General features: G+C 44.8%; 1 protein-coding gene across 1 annotated transcript; it reads right to left on the reverse strand.

The window, feature by feature from the left end:
- Nucleotides 1-19,138: 19,138 nt before the first annotated feature.
- LOC124700178 (SKP1-like protein 1) lies at nt 19,139-19,830 on the reverse strand. Its single transcript, XM_047232344.1, has 2 exons — nt 19,305-19,830; nt 19,139-19,254 (listed from the first exon to the last, which is right to left on the reverse strand). Exon 1 carries the CDS (start codon nt 19,794-19,796, stop codon nt 19,305-19,307), a length of 492 nt encoding a protein of 163 aa, XP_047088300.1. The 5' UTR covers nt 19,797-19,830; the 3' UTR covers nt 19,139-19,254.
- Between the last annotated feature and the right edge of the window lie 4,263 nt (nt 19,831-24,093).

The raw sequence follows: 24,093 nt of genomic DNA on the forward strand, positions 1-24,093 counted from the left end.
AAAACAGAATTAAATGAAATAGAAAACAGAAAAGAGAAAATAGAAAAAGACATACCTGGACCTTACCTGTCACACAGCCTAGCAGCGGCCTACATCCTGGCCCAAGCCGGAGCCCAAAACCAGCCCAACACCACGGCCCAGACCAGCCCACTTACCCCTTCGCCAAAAATATCAGAGGAGAGGGTCGTCCTCATCCACTTCCTCCGCATGGTCGACAGCACGAAGTAGTGCTCGGCTTCATCGCGTCGCTGGCAGCCTCTCCTCGCCCGAATTCGTGACGAGGCGCATCACACCGCCATATTTAAGCCCCACGATGAGCCCTGGCCTCGATTTCTTCTTCCTCCGCTCGAATTCATCCCAGACGGAAAACCTAGCTCGCTCGGCCACCATTACCGCCGACGACTGGAGCCTTCCCAAGCATCGCCGTGGTCACCGTCGTCCTCACCGTGCTCGACTTGCCCACCAGACAAGAGGAATCAAGCCGTAGCCTCCCGGAGCGCCGTCAACGACCTCATCCTCTCCGACGGCCGGAGCTAGAAATTCCGGCGATGCCGACCTCCTCTCGTCTCGCCGCCATGCTCATCGTGCTCAGGGTGAGTCACTGGTGCTCAAGCGCCTCCTAGCCCTCTCGATTGCTCGCTGTATCGCCGCCGCATCGTTAGCCCGTGAGTACTGCCGCCGCCCCTTGCCGCCGAGCACGCTCCGGTGACCATGCCGGAGCGGCACCGCCACCATTTGGCTTGCCTCGACGCGCTGATTCAAAGGAACCCAGTCGCCCATCCTAACGCGCCCGAAATCGCCGGCGACGATCTCGCCTGGCCGCCGGCCAGTAGCCTCCACGCCAGGGTGGCGAATTTGACTCGGTCAAATGCCCCGTGGCAGGTGAGGTGGGCATGGCCCCACCAGTCATTGACTGTGTGGGTGATCTGTACGGGTAGCTCTAGTTATTTGCTTTAAATTCAATTCCAGAAAATTGCTGCAACTTTGACAAATTGTAGAAAATTAAATATAGCTCAGAAAAATAAGATATCAAAATCCTTATAAAGATAAACCCTATCCAATAAAAATATAAAATAAAATTTTTACTTTTAATAAAAATTTAATTATTTATTACTTGTTATTCAAGCCTTTAATTTTAATTCTAAATTCAATTAAAATTCAATAATTAGTAATATTTCCAAAAGTAAATAAAAACCAGAAAATAAATAAAGAAAACATTAAAACTAACTTTCTTTATTTATTCTTTGTTAAATAATTATTAGAGGGAGTTAAACCCTAATTATTAATTGTTTACAAATGATAAATGCCAAATTCAATATCATTTTTATTTACAAGTTATTAACAACTTCAAATTCAAATTTAAGTTATTAACCTAAGAACTATTGGGTAATTAGGAGACCCTAGTTCCATTATGAATAAAATTATAACCTCATAATTTTAGGTGGTATTCTAAAACCCTAAATTCATTAGGAACTCTAGTTCCATTATTACATGTGAACCCTAAATTGTTACCAAACCTAAACCCCAAGTTAACATGTGATCATGTTACCCCAATAGTAGTCATAGAACAATAATAGCAACTAAATATTTGCCATGTCCACATAAAATGTAAGAACACTATCACTAGTTAATTTCTATTCTATGTTCTCATCCAAATACAACTAGATGATCAACTAGGATCAACCAAGTGTAAAACCTAGTTTCTAACCTTAGAGATATCAACCTCTAATCACCCTTACTTAGCATCACACCATGGTGATGAATCCTAATAGTAACCATACCTATTATTTTGCACTACATACCCCTGTTCCACTAAACCCTACTAGTGTGAGATACTTACGAACCATCCTATTTAGGAACCAACCATTCTCTACTTAGAAATTCAATAGCTAATCCAAGATAACCTAACCTTAATTGATATACTTCTTAGTACTTAAGAAGTATGTTCTTCAAACGTTATTCTTTTGAAGTAAACCAAAGATTCATCATCAACCCTGCTTATAAGGACCTATAAACTCTAGCTAGCTATCACCAACAAGATGAACCAATCTTGATAGCAACCTTGCATGAATAATTACTTAGAATGCCAGGCTTAACTCAACCTTACCAGCCCTAGATGTTGATGAATCCAACCTTATTGTGATCCATCTAATACTTACTCTAGAAACTAGTTGGAAACCATAATAAACCATAAAACTCCACCACCCTGATTGTCATACTTGTTCTTTATTAAAGAACATGTTCTTCAAAAGTTATTTTTTTGAAATACATAATAATCAATCATTAACCATGACATATAGTGCTAAACCCAACCACTATTCATTACTTGTTAGGATTACACCAAACCTTATTGCTGTGTGCTATTAATACTATTGTTATGCTATATTGCAGCACCTGTTTATGATACCAAGTAATCACACCTGAATAAGAACCTTGTTTGTAGAATTACTCTAAAAAGTGCAACACACTCTAAACCAATCATATCAACTCACTAATCCCAAATCATCGGGGTTAGGTCACGCTTAGAGCGATTGCATCTCATACTTATGCATTATTGCATCTTTGCCACTCTTTTAAACATCGTCCTTACCGGACGATGATGCTATTTCATAATTTGGAGTTATTGCGTATCGAAGACCCTGCCTACATAATCTTGCAGTCAAGAAAGGCAAGTTCATCACTTGCTCATGTCATTTGAGTATTTTTACCAAATTACTTGCAAAGTACTATGTTTATTACTATTGCATAAAAAGCAAAACCACTATTTTCATAACTATGAATATGACTATGTGGTGGGCAATGGAACCATGGATTGTGTTGATATGGTGGAGGTTCCATTGCAAGGGTTTATATCCATCTAGGATTAAACAACAAATGTCGTCCAGTGATTCTTGTGCCGTAATACCCGTGTTAACCATAAGATCCGGAGTGGGACGGAGTAGTCAAAAGAGTTTCCACCTCTCGTTCATCAACGGATGCTCATTACTGGGTGCACTTGATCTCGAGAAACAAGATGCAGGGGGGAACCCGTAGAAGTCCCCACGGTAATGAGGTCTATGATGGGTTGCAACTGCCGGCGTAGGAATGTATGGTAGAGCCCTGCATTGTCGTCGTGGTCGGGTGATAACCCACAAGTATAGGGGATCGCAACAGTCTTCGAGGGAAGTAAAACCCAATTTATTGATTCGACACGAGGGGAGACAAAGAATACTTGAAAGCCTTAACATCGGAGTTGTCAATTCAGCTGCACCTGGAAACAGACTTGCTCGCAAGAGTTTATCGAGTAGTAACAGTTTTATAGCGAGTAGCGATAGTGAAATAACGAGCGGCAGAGTAACAAAGACAGCAGTAGTGATTATAGTAAACAGCGGGATTAAAATACCGTAGGCACATGGATGGATGAACGGGCGTTGCATGGATGAGAGAAACTCATGTAACAATCAAAGCGGGGCATTTGCGAGATAATAATAAAACGGTATCCAAGTACTAATCAATCAATAGGCATGTGTTCCATATATAGTCGTACGTGCTCGCAATGAGAAACTTGCACAACATCTTTTGTCCTACCAGTACGGTGGCAGCCGGGCCTCTAGGGAATCTACTGGAAATTAAGGCACTCCTTTTAATAGAGCACCGGAGCAAAGCATTAACACTCCGTGAACACATGTGATCCTCATATGACCGCCTTCCCCTTCGGTTGTCCCAATTTCTGTCACTTTGGGGCCTTAGGTTCCGGACAACAATATGTGTATACAACTTGCAGGTAAGATCATAAAGCAATGAATATCATCATGAATCGATAACATGTTCAGATCTGAGATCATGGCACTCGGGCCCTAGTGACAAGCATTAAGCATAACAAGTTGCAAAAATATCATAAAAGTACCAATTACGGACACTAGGCACTATGCCCTAACAATCTTATGCTATTACATGACCAATCTCATCCAATCCCTACCATCCCCTTTAGCCTACAGCGGGGAATTACTCACACATGGATGGGGGAAACATGGCTGGTCGATGGAGAGGCGTCGGTGGTGATGATGGCGATGATCTCCTCCAATTCCCCGTCCCGGCGGAGTGCCAGAACGAAGTTTCTGGTCCCGAGACGGAGTTTCGCTACGGTGGCGGCGTACTGGATGGTTTCTGGCGATTTCGACTAACTCCCGTGCGTTTTTAGGTCGAAGGCATTAAGTAGTCCGAAGGAGGGCGTCGGGGGCCAGCCGAGGGGGCCACACAATAGGGCGGCGCGCCCCCCTCCTGGGCCGCGCCGGCCTAGTGTGTGGGGCCCTCGGGCCCCCACCTGGCTTGCCCTTCTGGCTCCGTCAATATTCTGGGAAAATAGGACCTTTCGCATAAATTCCGAGGATTTTCCTGAAAGTTGGATTTCTGCACAAAAACGAGAAACCAGGGCAATTCTGCTGAAAACAGCGTTAGTCCGTGTTAGTTGCATCCAAAATACACAAATTAGAGGCGAAACAATAGCAAAAGTGTTCGGGAAAGTTGATACGTTTTGGACGTATCAACTCCCCCCAACCTTAGCTTATTGCTTGTCCTCAAGCAATTCAGTTGACAACTGAGTGCGATAAAAGAACTTTCACGAACACATTTTTTCATATGATGTAAATATTCTCATGATATGGCAAGTACTTAAGCAGTTCATAATAAGATACATGCAAATAAAATCATCTAATGGCTATGTCAATCATGGAAAAGGTACCAACAAACTAATAATGAGCATCATGAATCATGTCTATCAGCAGGATTGCAATGTTCATAGAATGATATGATAAAGTGGTATCTCGCTTGCCCGTATTTGTACAGCAAAACATAAATGCTCGGGCACCTTTGAGGTTCATGAGAAGACTGAAGTAGAGGATATCAAAGATTAAAGCATCAAAGTTATACCACAATTAATCACATTTTGGGACAAGCATATTATACTAAGAATGACAGTTGTGCTCTCAAGAAAGTGCTCAAAGAAAGGATGGAGACTCAATGTAAAAGTAAAAGATTGACCCTTCGTAGAGGGAAGCAGGGATTAACATGTGCTAGAGCTTTTCATTTGTAAAACAGGAGTAAAATTATTTTGAGAGGTGTTTGTTGTTGTCAACGAATGATAGTGGGTACTCTAACTACCTCGTCAACCAGACTTTCAAGAGCGGCTCCCATGAAGGACGTTATCTCTACCAGCAAGGTAAACCATCCCTCTTCTCTTTTGTTTACACACATATTTTAGTTTCATTATGGATGACACTCCCCCCAACCTTTTCTTACACAAGCCATGGCTAACCGAATCCTCGGGTGCCTTCCATCAATCACATACCATGGAGGAGTGTCTATTTGCAATTTAAGTGAAGAGAATTATTAGTGAAAGTCGATTAATTGGGGCTGGGAACCCCATTGCCAGCTCTTTTTGCAAAATTATTGGATAAGCGGATGTGCCACTAGTCCATTATGAAAGTCTGTCAAGAGTAAATGACAAGATTGAAAGATAAATACCACATACTTCCTCATGAGCTATGAAACATTAACACAAATTGAGAAGCATTTTGAAGATTTTAAAGGTAGCACATGAGAATTTACTTGGAATGGTTTGAAATGCCATGCATAGGTATTTATGGTGGACACTGCGGAATAACTTGGTTTTCATGTGTTTGGAAGCACGAGCAGCGTTCCCGCTCGGTACAAGTGAAGGCTAGCAATAGACTAGGAAGCGACAATCAAGAGAGCGATGAATCGTCATAATCATGCTTGCGACAAAAATAAATTAACGGAGGCATAAAAGTGATACAAGAACTCTGAGGTAAAGTAAATCATCGAGGCTTAATTGACATTTTGTTCAGTCATATGCATGCGTGAGCATGTCCAGAATCTGTTTTCAGGCAGCACTTCCCCAAATATCATCTTCCTCTCATTAGAAAACCACTCAAAGAAACTAAACAAGTATATACAAGTATCCAGCAACCATAATATGCAAAGAATGAGTGATGCCGGTATACCTCCCCCAAGCTTAGGCTTTTGGCCTAAGTGGAGATCAACCCAGCGAGGGTCTGGGTTCCACGCCGGTGGATCATACATGGCGTAGTCATAATAAGGTCCCGATGCAGAAGAAAAGCGTGGAGGCTCCTCATACCCAACTTGTTGATGCGAAGAACTTGCTGCATCGGATGAGTCAAGGCGTTCCTCGGCCTCCTCCGTTCCGTCCCTTGCATGATGGCCATCTCCCTCTATGTATGCATTCAGTTCACCTTCCGTGATCGACCAATCCTTCCTGGAATCAAAGTTAAATAGAACAGTGCGAGCAATCCTACTAATTTTTCAGTTTTCTTAGTTATCCTCCAAGCTTTCTTGTAAAATGTTATCTTGTAAAACAGGTTACCCAAATTAGATGAATCAGAAACAAATTCATGTTTAATCATGGATACTATGTCAAGTTTCTCTATGGGAAGTTGAATATCAAGATGGTGAGGTTCTACACCATGCATAGCTAATAAACGAGAGGCGATGAGACCTCCACAAATTCCTCCCTTCTCACGGTTAGTAGCAAGTCTATTGGCTATCAAAGCACCCAAGTTGTAAGTCCTATCACCTTGTAATGTAGTAGCTAGAAAGGCTAAATCCTGGATAGATAACTTACTTGCATTCTTTCTAGCAAGAACGCACTTGGTGATGAAATAAGCAAAGTAACGAATAGCTGGGAGTTGAATACTACTGATTTTACCACCATCCTCTAAGTAGCTTCTTCCATGACAAATCATCTTGAAGAGGTTCAAGAGCTCTTGCAGCGATCCCCTTATCTTCTCGCATGATCCCCATTGCGGCACTCTGATTGCTGCACAAAAATCATCGAATGGCAAGTTGACAGTTTTATTATAAATTTTGTACCGAACCATGTGGTTAGATCGCGACCAATTGAATTCAAAATCCTGCACTACAGACATAGTCAATTTTGCATATTGGCATGGTTCACCAACAACAAAATCATCCAACCCTGCACGAGAAATTAGACTTTGAACATCTTGCAAGATTCCTGCACTTCTCATAAAATCCACGCACGGGTAGTAAGAGGGGTATACTCCTTCTTCGCGGTGAACTCTCATAACCTGTTGCACCTCCAATTCTTGTTGGTTGAGTTGGTGCCTACTCCCTTCCATTTTCTGAAATTTTTCGACAAACAATATAAAATTTGATTTGGTGACATATAATTGGGGGAAACTACCATAGGAACTTGCTAGAGTACTAATCATGCATCAAAACTAGTTTCTACCACTTAGAACAAGCATGCAAGCTCACTAAACATGTTACCTACAGCAGCAAAATATTCAAGATATACTCCACCAAACAAAATTCTACTTGGATAATCGAAGTAGTCACATACCGGAGAGCAAATGTGCCAAATTTCAGAGAGAAATCTGGGCTGAGCAAAGAGATCGAGAAATCTTGAGCTGTTGAGCAGAAACGCGAGTGAGAGAACCTGGTGCGAGTTTTTTCGGGAGAGAGAAGAGAATGGGAGAAAGAGATGATGTAGTGGGGCAAGGAGGGGCCCACACAACAGGGTGGCGCGCCTTGCTGGCCGCGCCGGCCTGTGGGGTGCCACCCTGGAGTGCCCCACTGGTCATCCCCAGGTGTTCCCAGGTGCGTCGTCGAAAAATAGGACCAATGGTATAATTTTTGTGAATTTTTGAAAACTTTGAAAAATGCACATTTACGGGTGTCAAAATTATTATTACCGGGCAGGAAATTTTTTGAAATCTCTAATTAACTAAAGAACTTTGCAAAAACAAAAGTGCTACAGCAAGTAGATCAAGTGGAGGAAGAAAGAGATGTTGTTTAGCTCTTCTATGCATATAAAATGAATTTGTTAACAAGGTTGATCAAGTCTTGCCACCAAATAAATTTTACATAACATAATTAAGAAGAATTAAACCTCAAATCAATCATGTTACCTTGTATTGAATTGATATGGATCCAATCACAAGAGTTTGATATTCTTCTTTAGGCTCATATATTGGACAATCAATAGTTCCCACTTTAATAGTTCTCACATTAGAAATTGTATTAACTCCACATGCTTTCTCAATCCTCTTGGGAAAATAAACAGTATGCTCCTTGTCATCGACAATCGAAAGTAACTTTTCCTTTATTGCAATCAATAACAGCCCCTAGCGGTGTTAAGAAAAGGTCTCCCAAGAATAATAGACATATTATCATCTTCGAGGCATTTCCAACACAACAAAATCAGTTAATATCAAGCAGTTATTAGTAACTTGAACAAGAACATCCTCACATATACCAACAGGAATAGCAGTAGATTTATCAGCCATTTGCAAAGATATATCAGTCGGTATCAACTTATCTAAATAAAGTATCCTATAAAGAGAGAAAGGCATAACACTAACACCCGCTCCCAAATCACATAGAGCAGTTCTAACATAATTATTCTTAATGGAACAAGGAATAGTCGGAATACCTGGGTCGCCAAGCTTCTTTGGAACCTTACCATTGAAAGAGTAATTAGCAAGCATAGTGGAAATCTCCTCATTAGGAATTTTCCTTTTGTTAGACACAATATCTTTCATATACTTTGAATAAGGAGGCAATTTAATAGCATCAGTCAAAGGTATTTGCAGGAATAAAGGTTTCATCCAATCATAGAATTTATTATAGTGTTCTTCTTCCTTTGATTTTAGTTTCTTAGCAGGAAAAGGCATTTGCTTTTGAACCCAAGGTTCCCTTTCACTACCATGTTTCTTAGCAATAAAATCTTCTTTAGTATACTTTTTATTTTTGGGATTTCTATTTTCCTGCCCCTGGCTCCTTAGTTGTACTCAGTTTTCCCCAGCTCCTTAGTTTTTCCTCAGTTTTCCCCAAGCCCTTGTTTGAAACCCGCAGAAGCAGCTCAGACGGCAGGATTCCCGTTTAGTTGACCGTTCTGTCACGTGTGGGGCCGCGTCGTGTGGGGCCGCGTCGCGTGGGGCTGGTAGAAAGGGACCGCGTGGGACAGGACGAGACCGCGTTTGGTTGCACGTGAGCAGGAGTTGGGTTCTGTCTCTCTCGGCCCCAAATTGGCATTATTAAGAGCACCTTTTTCTCCTCTTTCTCTCTGTCCTTTTCACCAAAATAGTATCAAATCTAGAGAATCTTGCATTTCTATATTTCTTCAATTATTTGTGTCTTTTGGCCCTCGTTGTTTGCCCAATATGGCAGCAAATCTAGTACTCCCTCTGGTCCATATGTATGTAGTTAAATCTAGAAGCAAATCTCCAGGGTAATGTACGATAAATTCACGAGTCATAGTAAATAGAGAAAACAAAGACCAACAAAATATAGTATAATAGGGATAGATAATAGGGATCCCTCCCTAGATAATAAGCTGCATACACAGCAGCCAACATAGTAACGAGTTCGAGGTTCTTGACAGCACCATCATATTAACAACATAACAACAAGGGATCCATAGCTAACAACAAAGGGATCCCAACAACAAAATGGGAGGCAGCAGCAGCACACGTCCAGGACTCCGCCTACCCCATCTGGCTCTCCCTCCACTTGTTGCTGCAGCTCCCCTTGGGAGCCTTGGGCTTGAGCGGAGGCATGCGCCCGGCGGAGATCTCCACCCGCTGCATGCTGCGGAGGTGCATGCCGAGCGCCCTGTGCTTGGCGCGGAAGGAGTAGACGTTCACCATCGTGCCGACCTTGGGGAAGGTGTTGCTGATGTTCTCGGCATGCGTGACGAGGCAGTTGAAGTCCGTGGCGACGAGTCTCCTGGTGCAGAAGGGGCACCTGTACACACCCTTGGCGAAGTAGGATATGTACTGGCCGACCTGCAGCCTCCGCAGCACCTGGCGAGTCTTGACGTCATCCTCCTCGTCGTCGCTGCCGACGTCGCTGCCAGACATCTGATCCATATCAACCAGAAACTATGAGTGAATGAGTTGCAACGATGACGAACATGCATGATAACAAAGTTAGGAAAAACAGAGTCAGCCTCAGTTAGAGTGGGCATGATTATATATCTACAGGGAAGGTGTAAGCGAACCAAAGCTCATGCACAACAGGTTTGTACATAGCAATGGTTCGCTGAACCCTCCCTGTAAAAATTTGTGCCCAACGATTCATCATAGGCAAAGAAACAGATTCCAGATCTGAACTTGAACACATTCCAGATTATTTGCAAAATTAAATGGTTGATATCTTTTGATTAGTGCATAAAATAACTGATTGAGATCCCATGATTACTTGCATAAATTAACCGATTGAGATCCAATTATTACTTGCATAAATTAACCGAACGGCCGAACCCCAAATCTTAAAGGAAATCAAGAAGTGATCAAAACAAAATGGAATAAAATCGGCACAAATATTAGCCCAATACTCATCCATCTACAGATCCATCTACACCAGCAAAAATAGGGTTCAAAAAGGAATGGGGAAACAAAAAAGGAAGCAAACCGTAGTTACCTCGTTCCATGGGTCCTCCAGGAAGGTGTCGTAGGGGTTCGGGGGCCGGACGTACGGCACCGGCTCATAGGGGTCAAATCCCGGTGGGATCTGACTGCCACCAGCGGCAGCAGCCTCCGATGCACCGGCGGCGGCGGCGACGTCCGTTGAGGGGACGGCGTCGAAGAGGGAGGCGTCGCGCTTGGAGCCGACGGCGCCGTCGACGATGGGATTGGCATTCTCCTTGTCCATCTCGCCGGCAGAGGAGAGGGAGAGGGAGAGGGTTTTTTCCTTGGGAGCTTTGGAGAAGATGATGGGACGTGAGAGAGGCGTCGTTGCGTGGGCGAGTGAGAGTGACAGAGATAGTGGGAGGAGGCGTCTATAAAGGCGAGGGGTGGTTAATGCGACCCGCGTCCTACGCGTCCACCGCTGCACGTCTGCACGGCTTGGACTTCTGCAATGCGACACGCGTCCGAGATTGCACGTCTTCGACTTCGCACCGCGACCCGCGTCTACGCGTCAACAATTGCACGTCTTCCATTTCGCACCGCAACACGCGTCCTCGAGTCTAACCCCGGAAATTTAGATATACTCAGATATAACCTCGAGTCATATACTAGCATTTTTTGTGTGCTCGGTTTTCCCCTTGAGTGCTAATACGGCTAGTGCAATATGCTCAGCTTTACCCTCAAGTGGCTGGCCAACGATGCAGTCAACAAATGGGATTAACTAGTTAAATGAGTCATTAAATGTGCAAAAAAATCCGAAAAATAGTGGCACATACTCATGGAGTCTTTACCACAAATTGTCAGTTCTCAAAACATAGATAAGTCATAGATAAATCAAGTTTTACCACAAATTGCCACTTCTCAAAGGCCTTCTCAAATCACCTAGTAGCTATGAAGGTGCATGGTTTTCCACAATAAGCCCTTCCCAAAACAGCTTTCCCCAAAACATACTTTGTCTAAATGAGGCCACAATTCTCACACTCATGTATATTTGTATTGCAAATAGTTTGAGGTAGGCCAAGATGGGTTTCATTGTACAAAACACGCATTTTCCATTTTTTAAATCTCATATTTGAATCCCTTAGTCTGTTTATTATACAGGTTCCCTTGGTTTCTTGATACTACTCAGTTTTGCCCTCTCCCTCCACAAATTCTCGCAGACGTGCCACATCGCTCTGATTGGTCTAGCCCATGTCACGCGGATCGTGCCCGCCGACCGTTGATCGTATGATCTAACGGGAAGGATAACCCCTCTCTCTCTCTGTCGGCGGTTACCTTCCACTCTCTAAGTATGCTAAGGGAGGTTTTCTGTATTCATTTTCACGCGCTAAAAATTATAAACTCTTTTAGGCATTACTTTTCACGAAAAAAATAATAAACCATCACCGATTTGTTGTAGCCATTAGTTTTCACGAAAAAAATAATAAACCATCACCGATTTGTTGTAGCCATTAATTTTCACGCAAAAAATGATAAACCATCACCGATTTGTTGTAGCCATTAATTTTCACGCAAAAAATGATAAACCATCACCGATTTGTTGTAGCCATTAATTTTCACGCAAAAAATGATAAACCATCACCGATTTGTTGTATCCATTACTTTTCACGCAAAAAAATCCCTTTTCAGAAGTTCGAAAAAACCTAACTTGTTACAAAAGCTGGTTTCAGTGAGACCTAACCAAATTTGGCATACATGATGCCATATCTATAACAACAAGGAATAACTAAAATGGAAAGTTTCACAAAATTTCAAATTTAGGGCGAAAATGATGCCATACATTATGCCATAACTTGTTACCAAATCTGAAAATCAATTGGGGATTATAAAGGGAAATAAAAAGTTCGAAAAATGTAAAAACGAAACAATCTATCTATCTATGTATAGAAGATCGGCTGTATGAAATTTGAGGTCATTTAGAGAATGTAGAAAAAATCACCTTATTAGAAAAGCTGGTTTCAGTGAGACGAAACGGCATGCGTTGAAGCAAAGTGATTTTTTCGAACATCTCCAAATAACCCCAAATTTGCCATACATGATGCCATACGTGTAACAACAAGGAACCCTATCTAAAAAGTGTCAAAAAGTTTGCCCAACCGTATAGCTCTATCAAAAAGAACCTCACCATGGCGCTAGTATAATTTTGGGCTTAGTTACAAGGGTCCCTAGTTACAAACTTTCGTTACCTAACCTTCAACACGAAACTTGTTTCAAATCACTTTTGGCGTACAAGAAACAAATCCCACCTTGATTCGAGCACCACATCCTCCAAACGATGCCGATGCCGATATCGGCATGGTCAGAATGACTATGCTCGCCGCCATCGCTAGGTCACCGTCGGGATGCACCGTCAATCCCGTCCCCTCATTCGATCACTGACACACCAGAGATACCGCCGAGGCCAATGCCGAACGTACATGCTGATGCCAATGCCGAACATGCATGCACGCCGCTGTGGGCACGGCCACGCCGCCCCGCTATGCTGGACGCCACAGACCACCGTGAGGTCTTTCCCTTCGCCACCACACTCTTCTAGCACTCATCTATACACGCCAGAAAGGAGAGACACTAGTTTTCTCTACATTGCTCGCGTTCGTGTCGGACACGGTCGATCAAAGTTTTGAGGTAGTCGTCGATGTCGTCGACCATTTCTTCTCTTCTTTGCATGGTTAAACGCGTCTAGTTCATATCTATCTAATGCGTCTGGTCTCGCCTCATGCAGTTCTTTGTGGACGTCGATCTCATCTCGGCACCCCGCAGGCCACCTCCTCCGTGCCATCGCTGTACAGCTCCGTTTAAAAATCTATTCCTACCCGTGTATTTCCCATTGTATCAGCGCCATGGCCCACTTGTCATTCGATATACCGAAGCCCCACTCGTGCGCGTTTTGATCAGGGATACACCGATGCTTACGGTCAAACAAAGATGGATGGTCTGACGTGTCTTTGCGGGCACTACATGGCCCCACTAGTCAGAAGATAACGGTCAACCGTCGGGCAACCGGCCGTTACATCACGTGTGATGGTTTCAGACAAAGGCTTGGGTAAAACTGAGGAAAAACTAAGGAGCTGGGGAAAAACTGAGCACAACTAAGGACCCGAGGGCACGAAAATAGAAATCCCTTTATTTTTAGCATGCTTTTCAGGTTCTTCTTCAACCTCTTCTTTATCAGAAGCATCATTCTTATCATTATCTTTATCATGTTCATTACCACTTTCGGTTTCAGCATCGAAATAGAAATACTATTAGGATCATTAACGGGCTCGGAAGGATTCTACAACAGTTTTATGTTTCTTTTTCTTTTTCTTAGATGGAGCACTAGTTTCAGTTCGTGTTCAATTCTTTTGGGATGCCCTTCAGGATATAGAGGATCCTGGGTAGAAACACCGCCTCTAGTTGTTACTTCATAAGCATGCTTTTCTCTCCATCTTCCTGATCAAAATTATAAATTCTCTGCAAAGCAATATGTTGAGCACTAGCAGGAAAGTATTTCCGGAAGAAAACATCAAGCAATTCTTTTGGACTATTAATAGAATCATGTGGCAAACTATTATACCAAGTTTTAGCATCATCCTTTAATGAGAAAGGGAAAATTTTAGCAACGAAATAAGTACGCTTCTTAACATCATCGAAAAACAAGCTACTAAGAGTAGATAGCTCAATCATGTGTTCTACAAAGCACTTTCTTTTTCAGTACCACAAAAAGGTGTTTTCTCCACAATAGATATATGAGACAAATCAAGAGAAAAATCATAATCTTTATCCTTAATGTTTATAGGAGATGTGGCAAATTTAGGATCAGGAGACAGCTTTATATCTAACGGTATGTTGTGCAAGCAACTTTTTAATTTTTCTTGCATCAGTAGTAGCATTGCATTTATCAATAAAATCATCATCAAGTTCTACATAATCTTCATCAAGATTATCACTAGAGTATTCAACAGACTCAGGTGAATTAACAGGTGTAGCAGCATTTTCATTAGGAGTTTCATTACTTTCAATTTGTCTAGACCTAGTAATCGTAGCATCTAGAAAAGATCCCAATGAACCACTATCATCAAGCACAACAGAAGCATCATCAATATTATAAGAATTTTCAGACCTAGCAGAAGTACCAGCATGTGAAGCATGTGGTGGTGAAACAAGTTTATCAATCACAGATGGTGAATCAAGAGCAGCAGAGGTACTCAGAGTTGTACCTTTTCTTGTAGTGGATGGTAATATAGCGACTTTAGGATCACGAGGTTTACCCATGATGGAGAATTTGCAGCGAACAATATCAATACAAGTGAACTTCCAAATAAAGCTATGCTCCCCGGCAACGGCGCCAGAAAATAGTCTTGATAACCCACAAGTATAGGGGATCGCAACAGTCTTCGAGGGAAGTAAAACCAAATTTATTGATTCGACACAAGGGGAGACAAAGAATACTTGAAAGCCTTAACAGCGGAGTTGTCAATTCAGCTGCACCTGGAAACAGACTTGCTCGCAAGAGTTTATCAGTAGTAACAGTTTTATAGCAGGATAGCGTAGTGAAATAACGAGCAAGCAGAGTAACAAAGACAACAGTAGTGATTATAGTAAACAGCAGGATTAAAATACTGTAGGCACAGGGATGGATGAACGGGCGTTGCATGGATGAGAGAAACTCATGTAACAATCAAAGCAGGGCATTTGCAGATAATAATAAAACAATATCCAAGTACTAATCAATCAATAGGCATGTGTTCCATATATAGTCGTACGTGCTCGCAATGAGAAACTTGCACAACATCTTTTGTCCTACCAGCCGGTGGCAGCCGGGCCTCTAGGGAATCTATCGGAAATTAAGGCACTCCTTTTAATAGAGCACCGGAGCAAAGCATTAACACTCCGTGAACACATGTGATCCTCATATCACCGCCTTCCCCTTCGGTTGTCCCAATTTCGTCACTTTGGGGCCTTAGGTTCCTGGACAACAATACGTGTATACAACTTGCAGTAAGATCATAAAGCAATGAATATCATCATGAATCGATAACATGTTCAGATCTGTGATCATGGCACTCGGGCCCTAGTGACAAGCATTAAGCATAACAAGTTGCAACAATATCATAAAAGTACCAATTACGGACACTAGGCACTATGCCCTAACAATCTTATGCTATTGCATGACCAATCTCATCCAATCCCTACCATCCCCTTCAGCCTACAATGGGGGAATTACTCACACATGGATGGGGGAAACATGGCTGGTCGATGGAGAGGCGTCGGTGGTGATGATGGCGATGATCTCCTCCAATTCCCCGTCCCGGCGGAGTGCCAGAACGGAGTTTCTCGGTCCCGAGACGGAATTTCGCGACGGTGGCGGCGTACTTGGATGGTTTCACGGCGATTTCGACTAACTCCCGTTCGTTTTAGGTCGAAGGCATTAAGTAGTCCGAAGGAGGGCGTCGGGGGCCAGCCGAGGCGGCCACACAATAGGGCGGCGCGCCCTCCCGGGCCGCGCCGGCCTAGTGTGTGGGGCCCTCGGGCCCCCACCGGCTTGCCCTTCTGGCTCCGTCAATATTCTGGGAAAATAGGACCTTTCGCATAAATTCCGAGGATTTTCCTGAAAGTTGGATTTCTGCACAAAAACGAGACACCAGAGCAATTATGCTGAAAACAGCGTTAGTCCGTGTTAGTTGCATCCAAAATATACAAATTAGAGGCGAAACAATAGCAAAAGTGTTCGGGAAAGTAGATACGTTTTGGACGTATCATCGGGGCCCATCCTTAATTGGTGTTAGTGAACCGGCGTGGACCCAGGTCGGAGATTGCAACAAAGGGTGGGTGTTCGAGGTAGCGGAGGAACATGATTGGCTAGACCTTATACCGGGCCTCACACCATAGGAAGTGTGGACGGGAAGATCACCCGGTTGGCACCAAGATTAAGATCTCTTATGGGTAAAGCAACACACCTCTGCAGAGTGTAATGAATCGTGACATGTCACTCCCTGTTCCGGGATATGGAACTGCGAACGCTTCCGGAAAGGAACTCCATGAAGTTCTAGTAAACCGGTGAAGGCTGACGGACATAGTTCTTCTGAATAAAAGAAACCTTTTGAAGAAATGGTTATGAAAACCTACATTGGTATTAGACTTTCTGGTCTAATGCTGTAGCTAGTGCACTAAACACCTCTTTCCTATAATGAACTTGTTGAGTACGCTCGTACTCATCCCACTCTTAAATCCCCTGCTTAGATATGGAGGTCACGATGGAGGATCTACAGTGCAACTCGAAGGCCGAGGAGTCAACAACTACTTCAAGAGACAGGACCCTGTCAGAGGAGTCAGATATCACATCCAACAAGGGAAAAACTTATTTTAGCCATAGAAGGGAACTAGCTTTCTAAATCTAGCTCCTATTTAGCTAGAATCTATTCATAGCCTCTATAACTAGTTAAATACTCTACAAATAGAGTTCGTGATAGGACTAGACTACGAGTCATTCTTCTGGAGTTATCTGCAGTTTTACCTCATTGTAAAGTAGGAGGCTCGTGATGATCTTATGTAACGTAGTCCGTGTGTAATTCTATAGACATGCCTTGGACCCGCATATGTTTCTGTTGTACCACTCTGAGCGATATAATACTAGTGGAACGGTGTTTCATTGGTGTTATATCAGACTTGCATACTACAACATGCAGTGGTATGCCGGGTCATCACAGATGGTAACTCGAGTGTAACAATATACACCAAAATATGGTAAGATTAATGACAAAAAGGTGGGTCTGACGAAAAGGCCTGCCAGTGAGCCGGTGCTCAGCGCCTGTGTTAACACGGCGATCGCCGCGGAGGGCTGGGCTTCCGCGATTTTGAGGCTTTCGATCAGGCGTTCCTGGCTAAGCAAGGGTGGAGGCTGCTGTCAGAGCCAGAGTCCCTCTGTGCGCGGGTGCTAAGAGCTAGATACTACAAGGATTCTGATTTTCTGTCGGCATTGTGCCCGAAACGCGCTTCGTTCACATGGAAAAGCATTATTCATGGGAGAAGCTTGCTGCGAGCAGGGCTGATATGGAGGATTGGGGATGTGTCTAGTATCAAAATGATGGAAGATAGATGGATCCCCAGGGAGAGTGTACAACACCCGCTGGGGTGCAAGGTGCCCGATTGTCCTCCTCTGGTGAAGGATCTGTTGGTGGATGGTGGTGGTGCCTGGGATGAACAGAGGTTGCATGCCCTATTCTTTGATCACGATGTCAGAGACATCTTGTGTACTCGGGTTGGTAGTGTGGGTTCAAAGGATTACCTTGCTTGGAACCATACAAAAACGGGTGTTTTCTCGGTAAAGTCCGCGTATCACCTTGCGAATCAGCTGAATAGAGCCAAGGCAGGGATGTTGGAGTCCTCCCGGTCGTGTATACAACACAAAGGAAGACTAGCTTTGTGGGATTTAAATGTTCCTGGTAAAGTCAATATTCATTTTTGGAGGTTGATTGAGAATGGTCTCGCTGTTGGACTTGAACTAAAACGCAGGCGAATAAAAGACGACATTGTCTGTCTAGTGTGCGGCAAAGAGGAAAGTTTAGTCCATCGGTTTTGGGAATGTTCTCACTCGGCTTGTGCATGGCGTTGTCTGGAAGAAGCCACTGGTGTTGCCATCGATAAACCTCCTAGCAGGCTGGTAAACCACGCTGCCCTCAAGGGGTGGTTGCTTGACTAGCTTGGAAAGGCTGATGATAGGTCGGCGGCATGGTTTTTGATGTTGGTTTACAACCTATGGCTAGCGAGGAATGATGCCAGGGAGTCCAGGAATATGGAGGACCCTAATCGTATTGCTTTAAGATCTGTTGCTGGTGTGGAGGAATGGGTAAGTATCCATGGCAGAACTGTGGTAAAAACCAAAGTGACGGAACACTGGTTCCCGCCGCCTATGGGCTGGATAAAGGTTAATATCGACGGCGCTTTCAAGCATTCGGAGAACTGGGGTGGCGGTGGCGCGGTGATACGCGACCACGACGGAGGCTTCATCGCTGGAGCTTGTTGTTTTTTCCCTCATGTTGCCGATGCGGAAGGCGCCGAGCTACTGGCGTGCAAGCAAGGGATCTTACTGGCGAGGGACGAACATCATGATCGGGTTATCCTGGAGACGGACAGTACCGTGGTGGCGGCGAAACTAAGCAAAGAAGGGCAGGACCTATCACTCCATGGTCCGCTGGTGATGGAAATAAAGGCCCTTCTGCGAAGTTTTGCGAGATCAACGGTGCGAGCGGTGCGACGGTCGGCAAATGATGCGGCGCATAGAATGGCGAAGAAAGGCTGCGACAATAAACTAGATAGGCGTTGGCGTGGTGTTGTGCCTGATTGCATTTGTAATAGACTTGTTCTGGATCTGTGTTCTGAGTAATGAAATCGCAGCTTTCAATCTCAAAGAAAAAAAAAACACGGCGATCGCCGTCAGGCATTAACTTATTTAGATAATTGGCAGGAATTTCTCCAGCTAGCAGGAATTTTCTCTCCCCGTGTGCTCTTGATTCTGGTGAGAATGTTTCCATCAAATACATATGTAATTTCACACCTTCACGGAGCAAAATATCTTCTAAAATCTGTGGTTAGCACCAGTCATACGTCTATGCAATTTCTTGAATGAAATTAAGGTGTGCCATTCTAAAAGAATCAAGAATAGGCAACATAAAATTAAAACAAACCAAAACGAATGAAGAAGTGCAGACAGAATGATTGCACTATCAACCACCATCGATCAAAATTGATGTCACTTTACAACTCTTTCGATCCAACTAACTAGTGAATTAGATATGTAAATTTACAGCTTCACCGGGGCGATGTGGATAGCGTTGAAACGACGAGCAAACGCGGCAGGGGCAGGGTGCAGATTTACTCGAAGGCCCACTGGTTCTCCCTGCGGATCTCCTCCTCCTCCTCTGCGGTGAAGTCGTTCTTGATGTTGAATGTCTTGCGGATCTCCTCGGGTGTCTTGCCCTTGATCATGTCGGCGACGGTCTGGCAGGTGAGGTCGAGCAGGCCCTTGATGTTGAGGTAGTTGGCGGCGAGGATGAGGTCGAAGAGCGTGGCCTGGTCGACCTTGACGAACTCGGCGTCCCAGTTTTTGAGGTCCTCGGCGGGGGGCGGGGCGGGAGCTCCGTCCGCCGCCGCGGCGCCGTCGGCCGCCTGGACGTGCTTGCTGCAGTACTCGATGACCTTGGAGAGGATCTTGGCGTTGACGTTGGGGAGGGGGATGCCGTTGTCGGCGCAGTCGTCCTCGATCATGTGGCGGATCGTCTGCGACTCCATCGCCACCGCCTCGTCCACCTCGAACTGCTCGCCGTCCGAGGACTTGAGCGTGATCTTCTTGTCCTCGGCCGCCATGGGTGGTGGGTTGAGGTTGGGGATCGGCGGCGGATTTGGGGACAAACGAAATCCTAGCGAGGCGGCTGCGGACGACAGAGACTTCTGATTTTCTGAAGGCAGAGGACCCGGGTCCCCGATGGCTTAAGTAGAAGGATTTTCCCCTCAGAAACAAAAAAGACTAGTAATCGGATGCAGATATTTTGTTTGTTTCCGATCGGGACTCTAGCATCGTAGGATCGGTTCTATCTCAACTCTAAAGCGTCCGATGTACCGCTAAAACAGGTATTACATCCGGATACGATTTTGTTTCCTAATTAGTCGCGCATATATCACGCCAGATCTAATTTCTTCTGCCAAATTACGTGGAGTCCTTGTTATTATTTGCTTCATTTTGACTCTTTAGGAAACTGATTCCAGGATTTTTTTGGAAACAAATATTTTTGAACTATGCTTCTTTGGAAAGTAAATCTTGCTTTCAATAATGTTACAGTCTGCGCTCTTCGGTCGTGTGGACGACGAAGAGGCGGCGGGCGTAGGCCTAGCACGGAGGTCGCCCCGTCAGGCCTCCGGCATCAAATCTGGACGGTTGCTGATCCTCCCTACGGTGCTCCTCCCACCTCCCTGGCCCCGAACTCCCTCCGGTGGTTTGGTGGGGTTGGTCGGTGGTGGCCTTGAACCAGGGCAAACCCTTCGCTGACGGTGGCGGCCACGAGGTCGACGACGCTGACGACGGCGCCGTGCTCCTTCTTGAAGGCGGCATCGAGGTCGTATCCCCTCCCTCCCTGCTCTTCCTATCTCGGGTGAAAGCCAAAAACTTCGGTTTGGACGGCGGTGGCACTTTGGTGTCGTTTCCTCGATGGAGGCGCCGTTTGGAGATAGCGGATATGGGTGGACGAGCTCGGCGGTGGTTGGTAGGCGGTTTCTGTGCCTGCTCCTGGCAGCTTGTTCTTGTGTGTTGTGGTGTGGGCTGCGGGTGGCGGTGATGTTCGTGGGTGGCGGCGTGGCGAGGCGAGTTCTTGGAGTCCTTCTCCCCGACACTGACTTCCGACATCGATGTGTGCTCAGGGAGAGCGGTCTATCTCCGACAAGTCCGGCGCCCTTCAATCCGGGGTGAGAAAGCAGGGAGCTTTCTGGAGAGGTAGAAACGGATGGTGCTTGGGTTTTTGCCTGGCCTCTAGAGGTTGACTAGGGCGCGATTTCTCAATGGCGGTCCTCTTCACCAGCTTCAGTGCCTCTTCAGACGGATCGCAAGGGTGGACAACAGACACGAAGCTCAAGATGTGTTTCATTTCTTTTCTTGTATGCTTGTTATTTTTTCGTCTCATGTTAGCTGTTTTTTCAGCACCCTGTAACAACTTGCCTCCTACGGCCTTATTAATTTAAGTTACGGCTACGGCCTTATGTTTAAAAAAATTGATCTGAATCTTCTAAAACCAAACCTATAACACGCGTAGACTCGACAGATCCACCACTTCATGGATGGATTGACCAGATGAATCTCAGCCCTCCTCAATTCCCCCGACGAGAACGTCGCTGACGAGGTCGACAAAGAGACAGGTATACCTTATTCTTGTCCTTTACAACGCCGCCATAGCCACCATAATGACGATGTCGGTTGACCAAACTCTAACATTAGGGACCTTCTACAGCGTCGAGCGCAGGTCCAAGGTCCCCACCCCCTCCCGCCGCTGAAGTGGCTAGTAGAGGAGGCGGAGAACCGTCGATTCCCGGTCGTAGACGACGAGGACGAGATAGATGACGACGGCTCCTAGGGTTTCCACCCTATCTGTATCCTCTCTTTCTTTCATGGGAGGAGAATAATATTACGACTTCTTCAGTGCAATAAAAAGTGGCTTACATCTGAAAAAATATGTGTACCTATAAATTTGTTTAGATACGAAGCATGTATGCAGATAATAGGAACATGATGTGTTAAAATTCAATGCATGTTACTTGTAAATTGTAATATTGAAGCACTTACTAGGTAGTATGTAAGACAACAGAACCACAGCTTGACAATCGTTGAAGCATGAACAAAGGGGTAATGAAGCATTTGAAAGCATCAAAAATCATTTTCCATCTTTTATAAGAGAATTTTCTTCATATGCTAAAGTTGTTACCATCAAACAGAGAGGTATTTTTATCCTAAATATGGTTTCCTCGTCTACAGAATTTTCTTCCAAGACAAAAAGAACATGTTTAGTCAATAAGGCCATGTATATTGGACGGAAGCATGTGCAGCCGCCTAGGAATTAAAAAATATTAATGCATAGCGTCTAAATAAGAGTCCGTGGAGCGTGTCTCCAACGCAAACACCAAAGCGCAGACGATAAACTTTCCCGCGCTTTGTTTTGTTTCTACGCCCTAGGATCATACGGGATTCTTGCATAACTACAGGTCCCAATACAAAATCACACAGTTAGAAGGCTGCAGCATGGCTTAAACCAGCTTTAAGACGCACCTTGAACAGTAATTAAACTTTTCTATCGGGAAAGATTTTCTCAGGTTCATGTGTTGATTGATTAGTGTCACTCAACAGATGCACAAAATGTATTCTAATCATGGAAAAAAATAGCGCGCTATTTCAACGCTAATAGCACGCTAAGCGTTTCTAGACAGTTCACGCTACATCATTCTGGCGCTATTGCGTGCTATAACGCACTATAGCATGCTAATAGCTTATTTTTTGGTCGGCGCTATTTTGTTATAGCGCACTATTTTTTCTTGATTCTAATGCAACAAATTATCTGTTTTTCGGGAGATAAAATATATGTTTTTTTTTGTCAGTGATGCTACTCAAATTTATGTTAAAAATGAGTATTCCTTCACTGGTATGTCTAGACGAATAAAATCTTGCTACTCTCAGTGAAAACATACAAAAAATAAATCAGGATGGTAACTCGAATGCAACAGATATACACCAAAATATGGTAAGATTTCGTTCTTCAGAGTAACAGAGGTGATAGGATCATTCCCTACTCATTGGTGCAAACTATCATATTCATGACAAAGCGAAGTGACAAAATTTCATCTATGAGTGAAGCGTGGACACCACCTTTACCTGCTGGCTATGGTGAAAACACCATCAAGAAAGCTCACTTCTTCTCAGCTGCTTTATGGCCTAGGATTTTCAGTTTGCCACCATCAATCAGCAGCTGCAGCTCGGATTTCGCAAGATCCTTCACCGCGGAATCTGGAGATTCAGATAAGGAGCGACCACCTTGGAACTGCAGTGACCAAGAAGTTCAGAAGAAACAAACCTCATCAGACATAGCCAAGCATATCAGAGAGAACTTACCTAAAATTACACTGAAGGAGTACACTAACACATAAACTTTGAAATTTCATTCAAGCATGGTTCACAAATTTGATGAACAGAACATGGTTATATGACTTATAAAGAACATTCATATAAAGGATTAAATATGAGGTACATGTATACATCAGCAAATCCAGGACAACCAAGTATCATTCTTATGATGATATGGCTCGAATGGAACTTCTCAAAGCCATGTTCAATATCCTCTGACTTCGACCATGCTGCATTAGAAGCTATTGCATCGTGAGAGCACCTCCAGCCGCGTCCCCCAAAGGGGTTTGGGGCGTGGCGGATAAAAAACGTTCCCAATCATGTCCCCCAAAGCTTTTTTTTGTCCGGCGCGGCCCGATACGGTGTCCGGCGCCCCGAGCCCGTCCCCGCTACATAGGGGATGCTCCGGGGACGTCGGACACAACGAAAAGCAAGGCGGGGAGTGGCGGGACCGACGCGTCAGCGGCACATTAAAGTTTAACCTACCCCTCGCCTACCTCGCGACGGAAGTTATTGGCGCGCAGTGACGATGCAGTTCCCGCAGAGGCGCAGCAAAGCGTCTCGTCGCACCTAGCTCTGCGTGCCGGCGTTAATGAGCGCCACCGCTCCCCCGCCTCCCTCCGGCCTATAAAAAGGGCCGCTCTCTCATCGTCCCTCTCACACACAAATCCTAGCGCCTCTCTCCCAACCCTAGCCGCCACCATCTCAAGAGTCGACTCCATGGGTGGTAGAGGCGTTGGCCGAGGTCACGGCTGTGGTCGTGATCGTGGCCGCGGCAGAGCTGCACACTCGTCATCGCCTGCGATGCCGTCATCTTCATCGTCAGATCTGCAGGAGGAGGAGCGGCGGGTGGTGTTCGAGTTCATCGTCATCCACAAGGGAGATCCACACGGCATCCAGAGCCTGCCGGTCACGTTCACCAACTTCGTCGCCGGCGACGAGCCGGGCTCGCTGCATCTGCGGGAGGCTGCGTGCGGTTGCTGCCGGTGGATCGTGGACGTGATC

Source organism: Lolium rigidum, chromosome 3 (assembly GCF_022539505.1).
Source record: "Lolium rigidum isolate FL_2022 chromosome 3, APGP_CSIRO_Lrig_0.1, whole genome shotgun sequence".
In the NCBI taxonomy this organism is placed as follows: domain Eukaryota; kingdom Viridiplantae; phylum Streptophyta; class Magnoliopsida; order Poales; family Poaceae; genus Lolium; species Lolium rigidum.

Coding starts and splice junctions, on each gene's coding strand:
- LOC124700178 (XM_047232344.1), bottom strand. CDS start 19,796: ATGGCGGCCGAGGACAAGAAGATCACGCTCAAGTCCTCGGACGGCGAG.